The sequence below is a fragment of the Ursus americanus genome, chromosome 12 (genome assembly GCF_024610735.1).
Source record: "Ursus americanus isolate L20-20 chromosome 12, mUrsAme1.1.p, whole genome shotgun sequence".
Classification (NCBI taxonomy): domain Eukaryota; kingdom Metazoa; phylum Chordata; class Mammalia; order Carnivora; family Ursidae; genus Ursus; species Ursus americanus.
In genome coordinates, this window is record NC_142138.1 from 67,630,688 (window position 1) to 67,647,126 (window position 16,439).

At 42.6% G+C, this 16,439-nt stretch overlaps 1 protein-coding gene across 2 annotated transcripts in view; it reads left to right on the forward strand.

The window, feature by feature from the left end:
- Positions 1-2,851: 2,851 nt before the first annotated feature.
- Positions 2,852-16,439, forward strand: part of LOC148109218 (uncharacterized) — a 33,886-nt gene continuing 20,298 nt past the window's right edge. For both annotated transcript variants that reach the window (XR_015726422.1, XM_087866337.1), the window contains exon 1: positions 2,852-3,242. Coding sequence is in view for 1 of the 2 variants with exons in the window: in XM_087866337.1 (XP_087722463.1) it covers positions 2,892-3,242 (351 nt within the window). In the remaining variant the exon portion in view is untranslated. The remainder of the gene's footprint in view (positions 3,243-16,439) is intronic.

A 16,439-nucleotide genomic window follows, 5' to 3' on the forward strand; every position in this document is an offset into this window, starting at 1 on the left:
TCAAAACATCAGGAAAAAGAAAAGAGAGACAAGAGATAATCACTCTCCTTCCTCCGCCCTCCACCCCTGCAAAAGAATAATAATATAGAAAGAACAAGAAGAAAGAAAAAGGAAAATAGTTTTAGGATAAACTTCATTGTCGTCCAAAAGAAAAAAAAATGCTCTTTGTGATTTTTTTTTTTTAAGCAACAGAAGAATTCAGCTGAGAAATTATCTAGCAGGCTTCAAAAGCAGGGAATCACTTCCCATTACAAAGCAAAAGAAAACAAGGAGCAAGAGGTGGTCTTGCATAGCTGTTTAGACAATTAGACAGATGGGTTGACTGCTTGACTTAGGAACTCAGTGACACTTAAATTAACAACTGGCCCCAATCCCAAATACAGGAACACTCAAAAATTTGGAAGAGTGTGTTATAATTGGTACCTTGACAAAAACACAGTAACAGATTAAGAAGATTCAAGAAGACTTCTCTGCTAGGCTCTGAGAAGATTTAAGATTTATACCAAAAAACAGGTTCTTTAATCTCTTTTATTGCAGTAGTTTAGCATCTGAAGAACACCAGTCTAAAAATCAAATATCCATATCTAGTCCTTTGAAGTAATGGACTAACACTCAACTTGCCCACCTAACAGCTAGCTGGTAATAGCAATACCTCATCAGTACAGAAGTATGAAAGAGGCTATCATTCTATGTACTGAGGTCCTAGAATGAGAGAAGCCCTGTGTGTCAAAGTAATCCAATTTCTGACATTGATCTTACCATTTAACACTTAATTTTGCAAATCACTTTGCAATCCTATTTATTATTCCCTCCGACTCTCTAAAGGAGATTATTTCTTTAGTTCTTTTCATAAGTGGGGAGAGTACCTGTCATGAAGATTAAGTTATTTACTGAAGCAAGTTAATGGTAGAAACCGAGGACTGTAATTGTCAGACTAGCCCACTGTTTATAGTCCTTTTTATCATAAATCTACACTTACAGTCAAGCTTTCACTCAAAAGAAAAAGAAAAGGCAAAAAATGCCATCCTGTTTCGTTAAATGCTTCTGAAACAATATTTTTGGTTCATCATCACACACCCTCCTGGTCCACTTCTGAAATTCGTAGGGACATAGAGGTGCATGGAATTTGAGCTGTCCAAGAAGGATCTGGTTGGTGCTGAACAACTCTGTACTGTGATAAAAAGATTTAAAAAAACAAAACAACAGCAACAAAAAACCTTGTTCTCTTTTAAACATCTGTGATTGGCATGCCAACTCTCTGTTAACAATGAACAAAGAGCAAATTTTTCTGAAGCTCATCATCTTCTTAACCTTTTCTTTGCAAAAAGACATAGTTCATGTACTAGTTTTTTGGTAAAGGTAAAATCTTCCCTTGGATTAGACCAGGAAAAGAAGTCCCAATCAGTTTAACAAACATGCAAAAGCTACCAACCCTCTGGAAGCAGAGTTCATAAAAAACAAAACACAGCCCTGCCCTGAAAGGACTTTCTGAATACCTTTTGACTGCCATGGGTTTAATATACATCCTCTTAATTAATCCTATTAGCTGGGTAATTTCATTGCCATTTGATTGGTGAGTTCACACAGCAGAGCTGGATTTGAACCCAGGATTACAGAGGGCTCCAAAACCCAAGCTCTTTCTACTAAACAGTCTGAAGAAATTCGGAATCTAAGACTGGGGGGGGGGGATGGATAAGACGCGATTCGATTTCCCCTTCCTTGGTCCAACCGTGTTCACAAAGACTGTTGCTAATATCCAACCATAAAGAGGCTTTCCAAGGAAGCACTTTGAATTGACTTATCCACTTTTCCTCACCCGCCCCTGCCCCACCCCCAACCAGGCCAAAAGCACAGCAAATGCTGCTGCCAGGTTGGAAGAGTTGGTGATCCTCACACCACATTCCTGGGGCTGGACACAGACTCTGAAACAGCGCCGGAGCTCAGCGCCTCGGAAAAAATAACAGCAGTTGAGATTTTTAAATCATGTGGCTCAGCATTGCAGCCACACCAGTTTACCTACTGCTCCTGCCTCCACCTTTCAAAGACTCGAGCAAAACACACTGGATTCATGGGGACCAGGGATTCGGAGTGTCAGGACTCAGGCGCACCACGAAACCCTGTCCCCATCCAAACCAAACCCACCCAACCCGGACTGTGTGCCTCCCTTTGGTAAAGCTAAGTCTGGCAGTGGAGGTATAAGCCCTTGAGCGGCTCGGAGGCCCTGCCCCCGCTCCCTCCACGCCAGAATCTGGCATTCCTTTGCTCAGCCCATCTGCGGTCCTCGGCCAGCGAGGGTTCGTCCCGGACAGCCGGCACTCGGCTCTCCCTCGACCCCAGGAAACGCAGAACGAAAGGGCAAAACACCCCAACTCCCCGAACTCAAGTGCCTGGGAAAGCAAGTTTCTGAGGCTCGCGGCGCGGCCCCACTTCTGCGGAGGAGGCCTGTGTGGGGCCACCCGCCGAGGGGCGTAGGAGGCGGCGGGGAGTGCGGGGGAGGAGGCCCTGACGGTGTCCAAACTTTGGGGAACCGAGTGGCCTCGCTCGGAGCCCGGCCTTCTCGCAGAAAGGAGGACGGAAGGGGGGGGGCGGCACTGATCGCCCCAGGTGGCCGGCCGGGCGGGGAGGCGGTGCGCGGGCCCCGGCGCAGGGGACAGCACCCCTCGGCCCGATACTCACCACGCGCGGGGGCCGCGGCACAGCCAGAGCGCCAGAAGCGCCCACAGCGGAGCGGGGCGCAGGGCGGGCATCTTCTCGGTCGCCGCCTCCGCCGCCGCCGCCTGCGCAGATCCGCATGAGGAGGGGGTGCCCACAGAGGGTCCCCCACTCGCTCCTCTCCTCCTTCTGCTTCTGCAGCTCACGGCCTCCCGCGGTGCCCCGAAGCTCAGGAGTAAATGCCCCCACTCCCCGCACCCCAAGCCTGCCGCTTCTCGGCCGCCGCCTCAGCCGCAGCCCGAAGTTTGGCTGAAACTTTCTCGACTGTGCAGCGAAGCAGTCTCGTGTTCCTCCCGCCTCGGCCGCCTCCTCCCACCTCAAACCCCGCGCCCCTGTCGCCGCGGCCGGGCCTCGCTGCCTTCAGCACCCAGGGGTTCCCCGCAGGAAGAAGCGCCGGCCGGGGCTGCGCGGAGGGATCTACTACGAGTCCTCGACTGCCCCCAGCTTTTTCCAACCGTCGTCGGTACTTGTCGCGCCTTAACTCCGTCAACGCTGGACTGCCCCTCTGGGCCGGGCCTCTGCTGAAGCGGGTGGGTGATAGGACCCTGAACTTCAGACGCTAGGGTTGCCAAGATCCTGAACTTGCCGGAAAGACAGACGTCTTCCAGTGAGATAGGTATCGCCCCCACACACCCACACTTTCACTCTGGGGCCAGCTGGAGGAATGCGGTGGGGAAGGTCCAGCGCTGTCAAAGAAGGAAATGGGGGCTCAGGCGCCAAAGCCCATTGAAAAGGAACATGGCCGTCAACTAGGTTGTGCTACGCCATTCATTCATTCACTCATTCATTCAGCAAATATTTCTTTAACTCCCTTACTTTGTGTATCGGTGTGCTCAGCACAATGGGATGATACTAAAGACTCAGGATGCCCTTTTGAGGAGAATCCTGCAGGATTCAAGGAAGGTTTTGCTAAAGATATTCATTGTAACATTGTTTGTAAAACCCAACAATGGACATATATGACACCCCGAATCCCTGTAAAAGCCAACAATTGGAAACAACCTAAATCCCACCTATGAATAATGTATGGTATATTTATAAAATGAAATGAAATACAGCAATTGAAGAGACTACATGCATATATTCAATAGGGATAACTCAAGAATAAAATGACACTGAAAAGCTCAGTGCAAAAGGAGATATAAAGTGTATCATCCATGTATGTTTAAATTTTTTCAAAACAATACTATATATTATTTATGGATGCATACCATACAATATATAGTAATAGAATATAACCAGAATAGTGGTTACTTCCAGGCAAGAGAATGGGACATATAATCAAGCATGGGTACATATGGACTTACTATCTGTAAAAGAAAACAGCTGAAAACAGAACAAGCAAAAAGTTTTGTGTGGTTGTAACATTCCAGGGCCCAGCCACCATAAAAGCAAAGGTACAGATAAGGGAATAAGTAGATGAGTTCTGGCACTATTTGCAGTGACAGGAGTCAAGGAGGGAAGGGGGCTTGGCACCAGATTGGTGAGATCTTGAAGGCCAAGCCGAGAAGGGGGAGGAGTAGTTATCTCTCAGATCATAGAAAACCACTGAAGGCTTTTGAACAGGAGTGAGACTTGATGGAAACGAAAATTGCTCTGATAATCATGTGTAAAATTGATTGTCAGGAGCAAAAGGTGAACTGGAGCCCAAGGACCAGTCAGGAGTTTGTGAAACACTCCAGGCATGGGGAGATGAAGGCCTGAACTAATGACGTAAATGTCAGAATGGAAAGGAAGAGAGGGATCTGAGACAATCTTGGGGGGGTGTGCAAACCTATGTGACTAATTGGATGTGAGAGTTTACAATCCTACTGGAAAGGAAAATTCTACCCACAGAACATCTCCCTGCCTTTTACAGGATAAAGTCCAAACTTTTAAAAGCGGTAGATACAAGGTCTTTACTTCATTGGGCCCCATCTCATCCTCTCTGCCCCCATTGTGAACTTTACACAATAAAAGTATTGAACGACTTGAGATTCCCCCAAATACATCTTCTTGTTTCAGTCTCTGTACCTTCTGTTCCCTCGGTTTGGAAGGACTCTTGTCCTTCCTTCCTTTCCCTCCTTCTCTTAGTGAATTTCTAATCATCATTAATCCTTCAGTCCTGAGAAGGTTTTGCTGACACTGTAACAAATTCCTCCCTCTCACAAACAGTCTCTCCATTGGACTGCTTCCTTATCTTATTAAAATATCTCTTTTTTACACAGGACTGTTGGTATTTCTGTCTTCTCAACTAATTAGGAGGTCCTTATGGGCACAGATCGTGGCCTTACTGATTCCCAGTGTCTATCACATAATAGAGGTTGAACTAGAATGTAAAACAACACTACACAAGTACAAGTCAGTATGAGTATAGGCTTATAAAGTTCCAAACTGGGGGTGCCTGGGTGGCACAGCGGTTAAGCGTCTACCTTCGGCTCAGGGCGTGATCCCAGCGTTGTGGGATCGAGCCCCACATCGGGCTCCTCTGCTAGGAGCCTGCTTCTTCCTCTCCCACTCCCCCTGCTTGTGTTCCCTCTCTTGCTGGCTGTCTCTGTCCTGTCGAATAAATAAATAAAATTTAAAAAAAAAAAAAGTTCCAAACTGGATTTGAATAAGCACTTTACAGTAAATAAGCAAGTACTATTATTGAAAGTAGTCACCTTGGGATGCTAGAAACTCTTCAAAAATAACATAATTAGTCAAAATAGCTTTGGAATTTCCCTTGCGCAATTATGTTCAGAGAAAGATAATAACATTAGTTTTTAGTTGTGACCCATAGAGTTACCAGTTAGAGCATTCTCTTTACTCACTAAATATAGTTCATGGTGACTTGGCTCTATACAAATTTTAAACATCACCTGCAAAGACTAGATTTGTCACTATTAAAATATATTCAGAAAAATGTGAAGGTACTCATCCCCAAAGAGTGTCTCCAGAAATGACTGTGGCTATGACTAATTAAAATAGGTGTGCAGTTTCCCAAGGTGACTGTTTTAAGAAAAACAATTATTATGTTCGCATATAACTTTTGTTGGATTTGTTATCATTTTAAACTTAGCGCATACATTCCCATAACGATAAGAGGAATAAAGATTAGATGTTATGAATGAAAGTAGGAGAAGTTTATGACCAAAGAGGTGTTTTAAAACACATGTCTTGAAGGAAGCTATGGATAGAAAGTAGTCAAAACAAAACAAAATGGGAGCTGAAAATCAAGGGAAAAACTGGAGTTGGCAAACACTAAGAGTGGAGAACAAGTCAGTCTGACCCATCCTATAGCATTTTGGTGAATATTACCATGGGCCAAATCCTGTGTGAGTAGCTGAGGAATAAAGACAGACCGGTCGCCAGCAATGAAAACCCGGTATGACAAGTAGAATGTTGTGGGTTCACAGTTGATGGACTATGAGTCCTGTCCCAGCCTAGGAATGGGCAGGGAAGGCTTCTGAGAAGACCTCGACACCTGGACTAAGAATTGAAGAACCAAAAGATTAATCAGGTAAAGAAGAGCTTTCTCATGTTTAGAGGTCTAAGGCTTTTTCAGACGTAGGGAACAAGTAGAGACACAGGCAAACAATAAAGACCTGAGCCTACTCCCTAATGCGGCAAGATAGGAACAGCAGGAGCTGTGGGGATGCAGAAAAGATGGGCATTGGCTCCTAAGCCTTGTAATTGCTTAGATGAGAGAGGAAATATGGGTCAAAGAATCAGCAATGACCTCAGTATCTTGGAGCATCATGGGCTATTCTCAGATACAGAAAATATAAGAGAAGGAAAAGGAGGTTTGGTAGAGTAGATAAAACTGGCAAGAGATCAATGTAGCTGAAAGGGGGAGAGTTATGTTTGCGTAGAGCAGCCCCACAGCTGTTCATTACTTTAGGCCTGACTGATTAGCAGGATGGAATTGCACTGAAATATATTTTCTCCTGTTCAGCTCTCCCCAAAGCTAAGCCGAAATTCTACTGTGTGCAGTTAGGTGACTAGTTCCCTAATCCCTGTCAGGAGCCAGGGGGTCATGTGGTAGTGTCTCAAAACTTGAGTAGCAGCCAAAGACTTGAAATGCCAGAATCTGCCTGGAGATGTCAGCCCCAAATGTACTCTGCAGCTTAATTACTCAACTGGACTTGGGAGTGGTCTTCCCCAGGACAGTACCTCTAATCAAATCACATCCTACTTTATAGGAAAAATTGGCAGGAAAATATCCAGGTGATCCCATAACTATTTAGCTATTGCTATTTCTTGAAGTTTCATAATTTCACCAAACCAAAGAAAAATGGGATCCCGCAAACTTTCATCTGAATAAATAAACAAAAGAACCTCAGTCTCTGTGGCCCCATTAAAATCAACAGACCGTTAGCAGTAGAAAAACATGAATAAGGGGCACCACTAGCTTTCATTTTAGTCAAAACTAAAAATATACATAGATGTCTTTACTAATTAAAACTCAGGTAAAATTGCCTCCCAAAACAAATGTAGAATTAGGCACTTATTTGTTCTCAAGTCTATTCTCTCAGATCCTGTAGGCTACCAAACCCCTCAAAGACAGAGAGCCTATGTTGTCCATTTTGCCCCAGTTCCTCACACAATAGCACATGTAAGTGCTCATGGTATATGTTTTGAATAAATGCTGAACGAGGGGCATATATATCTATATGAATTGGAGAGATGTGCATAATTGTCTAGGTCTTTTGGAGAATCCTAGGCTGAATCAGTTCAATGCTATAGATGTTGAAGAAGAGATTCTGGTGTACGTATCAAGCTTAGGTTGAGCTACTCCACACATCTCACCACATAAGCCAGGAACCTGGAGGTGTGTGATAAGTGTTTGTGGAAGCAAGAATTAAAAGGAAGATTTCTTCGCAAAATAATACCTTGCACTTGTGCAGTGCTTTAGGCTTTTCAGAACACTTTGAAGTATATTATCTCATTTGATTCACAAAGCAGTCATGGGAAACAGCCAAGCCAGTCATTATTAACCCCCATTTCACAGATGAAGAAACTGAGATAGAGTTTAAGTGCCTTGCCCAAGGTCAAGTAAGTAATTAATGACAGCTGAGACCAAACTCTTGCTGTTTCTGACTTCTTATTTAGTCTCATTCTACTTTCTCTTCCTGCAACAGTAATGAAGAACATCCAAGACAATCTTAAGTGTGGACACCTCTGGGCAAAGGTCCACCAGCTTCACCATATTGGTGAAGTCCACCATATTGGTACAACACAAGCTGACTCACTGTAATCAGGAAGGCCAAGCAAGCAAATACATTCTTTGATTTAAACACATTTTTTTGAGAGCCTACCCTCTGCAAAGCACATCCTTGACTCTGTGGCCCTACAGACATGTATCAGACCCAGCCCTTGTTCTCTGGAGATCACAGTGCATTCAGGAAAGCCAACATACGAATAACATAGCTACGACAGAGATAAAGCATGGGGCTGTAGGAAAGTAGAGAGCATTGTGATTGATTCTAAGGCTACTTCATTTCATCCTGTCCCCAGCCTACAAGATAGGAATGAACTGAGGTGGCCTATACAAACTGGACTGTAAACAGTATGAACACAGGAACCATCTCTCACTCATGTTTGTAAACCCCACAGTAGCTGGTTGTTTATCTTGCATAGAGCATGGAGTAAGTGCACAATGAAGACCCACATTCTGAGAGGTCCACCAGGTTCAGTCAAACAGAGGACAAGTTCCAGAAGGCAGGAGCTAATCTTAAGATTCAAACTAGTTCTGAGAATTAGGAGCCAGACTCTTCAACTAATTGTCTCTGCTCTGATTAAGGGTATAAATAATATAAGAAATTATAATTTGGGCTTCTTGACATATTGTTGCCCTTGTAGGAATGTGACTATTTCAATTTAATTGATGTCAAGAAGAGGAAAATTTGAGATTGTCCTTGTATAATGAGCTGTTCCTCATGTGCATGTACTACATGATGAATGGTATCTTAACTAGGAATCCAAAATTCTCTGCCATCCATGAGATAAGCAGGAAACCTAGTACAGGAACACTCACTTTAGTACTAGCTAACTTAAAATTTTCTAAGTATTTTATGCTGGGAGGTATCACAGTTCAATTGCTAAGTGGATGTATACATTTATATATAATGACACAAAAAAGGATTGGCCTGTATGAACCAGGACATCTCCCCAATTCAAACGCAGCATAAATCCACAACTGTGTAATTACTAAACCACAATATTATTGGATGACTCACAGCACTTCAGTCACTAAAATGGTTATGCAACTGTAGATATTTATGCAATGTGAAGGTGTTTTGTTCTCAGAGACTATTCAGGTGTTTCTACCCAACATTCTTATATTCTTCCCTCACAATTAGCCAAGAAATTCTTGAACAGTGAGGTCCAGGCATACAGAAAGTTTCCACCTTAAAGTATGAGAAAAATCTTCGTACTAAATGAGGACAGATCACATCTAAGTCCCCTGAAGCAGAAGAAAAGGGGACATTTTCTTATGTGGAATTCGAAGTGGGCTAAGTAAGTGTGAAGATGGGGGCATCACAAGTAAGGAAAAGAAATCCCACTTCTAAAAGTAAGCATTAAAAAATCTTCTAAAGTAATTCATCAGGAGGTAATTAATGGCTGGCAACAGGTATTTATAATAGAAGCGTACATGGCCTTAACGATAGGGTTTACTTCTGAAAACATTCTAATTAAAAAGGGAAAGAGTAATTTTATAGGAAAGTACAAATCAGTGGTGTGTATGTGTGTTAATGTGTGCAGAGACAGAGGTGGTAATTGCTGGACTCAGAGCAGGTATCTGTTACTGAAGGTAATGACCTTGTAAAATATACAAATAGGGTTTCCAACAAAGCTGGAAGTACATCATTATTACTCATGAATGTGGGAAGGAATGTAAAATTGGAATTCAGAAGGTGAGTGGTGGTTGTACCTGATCTGGATACTAACTTGTTTTTGTTTTTAATCATTCTGATTTTTGTTAAGAAGAATGTAGTATGACTACTCTGCTCTCTTGCCTAGACAACTGGTCTAAGCATTTTTCTTTCAAAACTTTGACTTTTTCCCTTTTCTCCACTTATTAAATGTCTAAGCAAGAAAAGAAGAACAGATGCTAGCAAGACAGAGAATGGTTCCCACATTAAGATCTACATCTGAGTCCAGGAAAATACACCTCATTGCCTAAAAGGGCCCTGTGGACAGTTCACACCTCTGTTGGTTTCTTTTGCAAGAGATAGTTACCTCAAAAGAGCCTTCCTTAACTGAACTTTTATGGTCTGGAATACTTGCCTGTCTACAGATGACTATCATTTTAAAAGTATTTACTAAAGACTGCAGTTGGGGGCATAGATCCTTTCTAAGGAGAGGAACGAATAGCGGGAACACAGACTGACTTATGTAAACTCCAAGTGCTGCAACTAGGAGACAGCCTTCAAGTTTCAAAAAGCAAACTATGAACATGCAAAAGGTAGTGTAGTTCCTTACTCATCCACTACTTGGGGTTTTGAGGGGAAAAGGGAAGTAAGAAGAGTTGAAAAGAAGAAAAACAGAACAGAAGAGTGGGAGAGGAAGGTGAAAGCATGCTCTGGAGTAATACGCACCTGTTTAGAAGGGGGGAAGTAGCACAAATACTAGCAAAAGAAGAACCAACATGGAGTTCCTCCTTGCATATTTCCCTCTTCTCCTGAAGGCCTGGAGTGAACCCATAGCATTGCTCTAGAGGTGAGAGAGAAGCACACTGAGGACACCTCCCTGAATTCCCTCCAAAGAATTAAAAGTGCCCCAGTGCAAATCAGTTCCCTCTATCATAAATATTTATGGATAATAATAACATTTATCACATTAATAATGATAATGGCAGGAAACATTAATGGAACGCTGTCTGTTGGGCACTGTATTAAGCACTTCACCTGCTTTATTGTTTGTAATGCTCCAACCAGCTTATCAGTAGGTATGATGATTCCCACGTTACAGGCAGAAAGTGAAGCCTGAGAAGTTGCCCAAGAGCACACAGCTGCTAAACAGAGGCACAGCCCAGGTCCATCTGGCCACCTCCAGTGGCACACAAACTTTGACTTCTGCAAAGTGTGTATGCCTGCCCACAGGTCTCTGCCTCAGAGATTCAGTCCCATCCATCATTTGGACTACTCGCCTGAGCACGGAATAAGTTGTCCACTAATCATTTATTGTAAGCCTGGTTTCCCAAGTTTATTGAAACAAGGGCTTCATCACATACCTCCTTTGTGCTCCCCTACAGCGTGATGCCCAATCTCTTGCTTGCCAGCCTCCGGCCCTGGAACAACTCAAGGATTTCAGGTCTTTGCCTCTACCACTCGGATGAGAGAAGCTCAAACAATTCTATATGTTGGTTCCACACTACAACATTTTATTTTGAAATACTGTCTTCTAAACATACCTAATAAAAGACAAAGGCAGTAGGGAAAGAACCAATTCCATTTATTTCCATATTTTTAAAATACATATATATTTATATTTATATAAATATAATATATATTATATATTATATGTAATATATATAATATATAAATTTAAATATATATTATTAATATATATTTTTTTAAATTAAAGGAAAATCCCCTATAATACCATTGCTAATAACATCTTGATATATTTTATTCAGGTGTTCCTTCATAGGCATCTTTCAGAGTCATAATCATGATATACATACAGTTTGTATCCTGCTCTCTCAGCTAATTCATATATCATAAATCTTTTCCTGTGTTGCTACATGGTTGTCCTATGTAATATTGTTATTGTCTGCATTATATTCCAGCATTGATGATAGGTAGAACTAGAATGCTTTCTGTGTTGGTATTGGGATCTGTATCCAGTCTTCCATTGTATTGCAGAGGCAGTGCCCGAAGACAGTCCATTCATACTGCTTCCCTTGCCAAAGACAGTGGAGTGAATGGGTGGGCCCTGCAGCACCTATAATGGATCAGCACCAAAGAATACCCCCCACCCACACTGCTGCTCTCTAACCTCACTACCCCACCTCCTACCTCTAAGGCATGTGCAGGCCTTTACCACTCTCCTTGGGCCTCTTTCCCTCTATCTGTTCCCTGTTTCCTCCCCAGCAAAAGGCCTCACTTCCCACTTCAATAAATACACCTCCTAGCTCAAATATCCCCTCCCCTGTAAAACTGTCCCTAGCCCTCCCTGTTTCTATACTGGCAGACCAACAAAGAGCTCCCCAACATCTCTCCTTTAACCTCACAACTTAGCTCTATGCTCCCACCTTTCCTTCCTGCCCTTATTATATCTCAGAGAAAAGTCTTTCCTTTATTCCAATGCTAATCCTTCTGCATTGGCCATTGATTTCATCCCCTTCTGACTTTCCAAGGCCATCTTGCCATTCATTATCCATCTGCCCCCACTCTCACTGTCATTTATTTCTTCCCCTCTATAGGCTTAATCCTCTCAGCCAGCAATTTTCATCCAGCCTTAATGCACACATGTGTGCACACACACAATTACTTTCTATTGTAGGCTCAAACAAATTTCTCTTTCTTTCACTCATAAACCTCTTAAAAGAGTAGTTTCTCCCTTGCTGCTCTTACTTCCTCAACCCATTACAGCTTTCTTTTTCTACATTTATTGAGCATCTACTATGTGAAAACAATGGGGAAATAGATGAACAAGGCAGTCCCTGCTCCTGAGGAGCTTCTAGCTAGTGGGGAAGACAGTAAATCAAAGAACACAATAAAATAAATGCCATAATAGGGATATGTGCAAAAGGAGCCATAGAAGGCCTGCCTGGAGGAAATTAGAAAGACTTCCTAGGGAGGTGGCATTTGAGTTAGGCCTTGAACAATGAGTTCAGATTTTCCAGGTAGAGACTATACATGTATCTATACAGAGAGAAAGATGTAAGAGCATACAATTGACAGAGAGAATAACTTACTCAGAATGCTGAGAAACCATGATATTGATGAGTATTTAGGGCATCAGCTCAATTTTGGAAGAGCTGGTTCCTGATAAGACTGCTTAGAGAAGAGATGGAGAAAGACTTCTTCAGGCCAGTAGTTCTCAAACTTTGGCATGCATCAGAATCACCCAGGGGGTACTCCTCTCCCAGAGTTTTGTGGTGAGGTATGGGATGAGACTGGGTAGTTTGCATTCCTAGCGAGTTCCCAAGTGATGCGGTTGCCTTTGGTCTGAAGACAACAATTTGAGAACCACTGGCTTAGCAACTTGGCTTCTGCTTAAATTATTCTAGTGAAATTACTTTTAGGTGTCACCAAAGACCTTCAACTGTCAAATGCAATGAACTCCTTCTCAGTCCTCATCCTCCTTGACCATTTTCAGCATTTGACGCAATTGATGATTTTCTCAACTGGTCTTCCAGCTGTCAGTCTCACCTTCCTTTGTACATTCACTATACTGCAGCCCACAGGACGATCCAAAATATAAGTATAATCCTATAACTCTGTACTTAAAACCCACCAGTGGCTCCCATTCCCTGTAATTGGCACCCAGTCTCCATAGGCTGACACAGAAAACTGGCATTCTGGCCACATTTACCTCTTCTCCCTGCCCCAGTGTTGCACAGCCTATGTTCCAAGAACGTCAGACTATAGGCCAATCCCCGGACACACTGTGGGCTCATGTGCTCTTCAGCACTACATACGCACTTTCCTTTGCAGGGCATGCCCTTACTCCCTTCTTTCCTCCACCCCACTCTCCCCTTGATCTGTGAAATCCTAGCTCTAGGCCTAGCTCAAATGTCATCTCCTCTGTGAAGCCTTTTTCAGATTTGTTGTGCCTTTCCCTGAGTCCCTCTATTGTTGGTTTCTGTGTATTATACATACCATTTAACAATTAGTTGAACATATGACTGTGATATTGGGACTTTGTTGAGTGCATGGTCCATTTATTATTTTTGTTATTTTCATACAAGACATTCAATATAGATGTGTTGAATGAATGTTGGGTACATAGGACACACTCAATAAATAAGTAGTGATTTAGGTAGGCACCCACTGCCTACCCAGTGGAACCTAGCAGTGGGTAGGCAGGCAAAGAGGAAGAGGACATAAAGACACACTTTGTTAATGAGCAAGAGTCAAATGTGCTACCTCACAACCACCTGACTCTCTGACTGAGAGGTTGAACCACAGGCTTTTACTTCGCATGACTCTCTCTTTCTTTGATGACACGCCAGTTTGTCAGCTCCATGGACTGGGCAGTTATGCAGCTGCCTTTCTTGCTTTTGGCAAAATACTCTCCAAGGGACTTATCCAGAGCTAAGGATCAACATCTGTGGAGACTGAGCAGGAAGCACTTTGGTTACTTGGCTTGGTGAGCATACCACCAGCAGGCAACTATTTACCTTTTATTCCTGTCCTACTGCTAAAGGAATGCTGGAGATTCTCTGCCTTTAGGAAGAAGAGATCCTTTCCATGCTTCTCTCGCTCTTGCTCTCTCTCTCCCTCCCTCCCTTCCTCTCTCTTTCTCTTTCTCCCTGTCTTTCTGCTTTGCCCCTGTACATTCTGATTGCTGTGGTGACCAGAAATAAAACAGGCCTGGATTTCTATGTGACCAGCTTGCATTCTCCTCGTTCCCTCATACCATCATGTTAAGGAAGCATCTAGCAGCTAATGAGCTCAGAACCTCCAGGCCTTTTGTCACCTAGCCTTTTCCCATCTCTGGATGCAGATACCCCTATGAGAGTAGCCATTTTTCAGTGATTTGTATGTGCTAGGTGTTTTGCCCACATGATCCCATTAGATCCTCACAACATTCCTGCAAGGTAGATGTCTTTATCTCCATTTAACAAATAAAGATGTAACATCAAGTGTCCAACTACACTCAAAAAAATTTTCTTTTAAGCCACGCAAATAAGTTAAGCCACTCAAAGAAGTTAAACAAATTATCTAAGGTCAACAAGCTAATAAGCGGTAGGGGTAGGATGAATAAGTGGTAGGAGTAGATGAATCCATATTGTAATAATTCCAAAGTCTCTATGTTTTCCATTATTTATGTCATCTTGGAGAAATGAAAAGGCTATAAGTTATAGAGTCAGCCAATGTCACAGCAGGAATTAAGTTCAGGGTGTCCTGATTTCCAAGACAGCCTACAAATATCTACTATATTGAAGGAATTGTTCAAATGGGTATGTTTGATGTTCCAAGAATTTACAAAACTTAAAAAATACATTGAGGCTATAATGTGAAAATGACCCAGATCTGGAAAAGCTGTCTAATTAGCCACCAGTGTCCCTTGTCTCAATTCTCCTTGTAGTCAATCGTCCCTTTCAGTTGCAAGCACCTAAGGAGACCTGCTTCCCTATCCCCTAAAGTAACATTTACCTGTGGTTCAGACTCCCACTCAAAGCAGTGTTTTAAAAATCTTCCCTTCTTCTTTTCCTTCTGGAGCACAAAGTATGACCAAAAAGGAGGGATAAGACCATGACTACAGGCACAACTAGTTTGACAACATATAAATGATTGTTTATTTATAAAACAATGCCAAATTCAATAAAACAATGATGTTTCTTTTTTCTGGTCAACTTGACACTTAAAGAGTAGGTTTTCCTGAATATTTTCCTATTCAACTGGTGCTCTTGGCATTGTGAATAAACAGAGCTGATGATAACATCCATCAGAGAGCTAAGCACACAAAGTGGGTGATAAAGTCAAGAAGAAGCTGAAAACACGATTTACCACGGATAAGCTGCCAAGAGTTGGCGCTAGATTCTAAGTGGACACTGGCTCATCCATCTTCCCCCGTCAGCTTTCCACCCCAACAGTGTCATCTCTGCTTCAGCACTCATGACAAGAGAAGGAAAGCAGGAAAGGAGAGCTTAGGGAGTCAAGCACAGGGGATGCATACATAGCATAGACAATCTAAGATAAAATGCAAAGACTTGGTGATAAATTCTTAATGAATGCTATAAGAGAACAAAGAAGAGTATTTTAAAACTCAAAACAATCAACCAAATAAAGGTCATGCTCTAGGAGAGCAAGTAGACACAAATGATTGCTGGGCTTCCTTTGAGCAACATTTTGTTTCGTGTGCTAGCCTACCTCAAGCCCAGCTAAGGAGGTTTTAGAGTCTATTGTTCAAAGACTTGGAGTTGTTTTCCTCGGATTCTTCCCAATCCTGTATTTTCCTTGCCTCTCTTTTCAAAAGTAGGTTAAGGATGTTCAGATTTCCCTCACGCATCTGAATGAGTTAGTCATGATTACAGTTGCATCTTTTAAATTGCCCAACCCGTTGAAAGGCTGCCATGAAAGGAGCTTCTACAAACACAAGTGGACTGTGTTTTTCATTTTCTTATGTTGCAAAATGTGAATGAGGAGTTACCTCCAAGTGTGTGATTAGCATAAAAGGTGCTGAAGGAAAGAGGAGGTAGGTGGGCTACTGTCTCAATGGAAAATGTTGCTATTGTTCCTGCAGGAAACAGGTACGTTGAGACTCAAATAAGGAGAAGCTTTCTTTTTTTTTTATGTTTTTTTATTATATTATGTTAGTCACCATACAGTACATCCCTGGTTTCCGATATAAAGTTCGATGATTCATTAGTTGCGTATAACACCCAGTGCACCATGCAATACGTGCCCTCCTTACTACCCATCATCAGTCTTTCTGCTAACGAATGTGAAAGGGTTTCACATAGCTCAGGGCACATACTAAATGCTCAAAATTTGTTTGCTAGGTTGGAATCTTCTCCATGATCTACTCAGTCAAGTAACCAACGTTGACTGTCTCTGTTTCCTCACTATCCACACTTCTTATGTTCC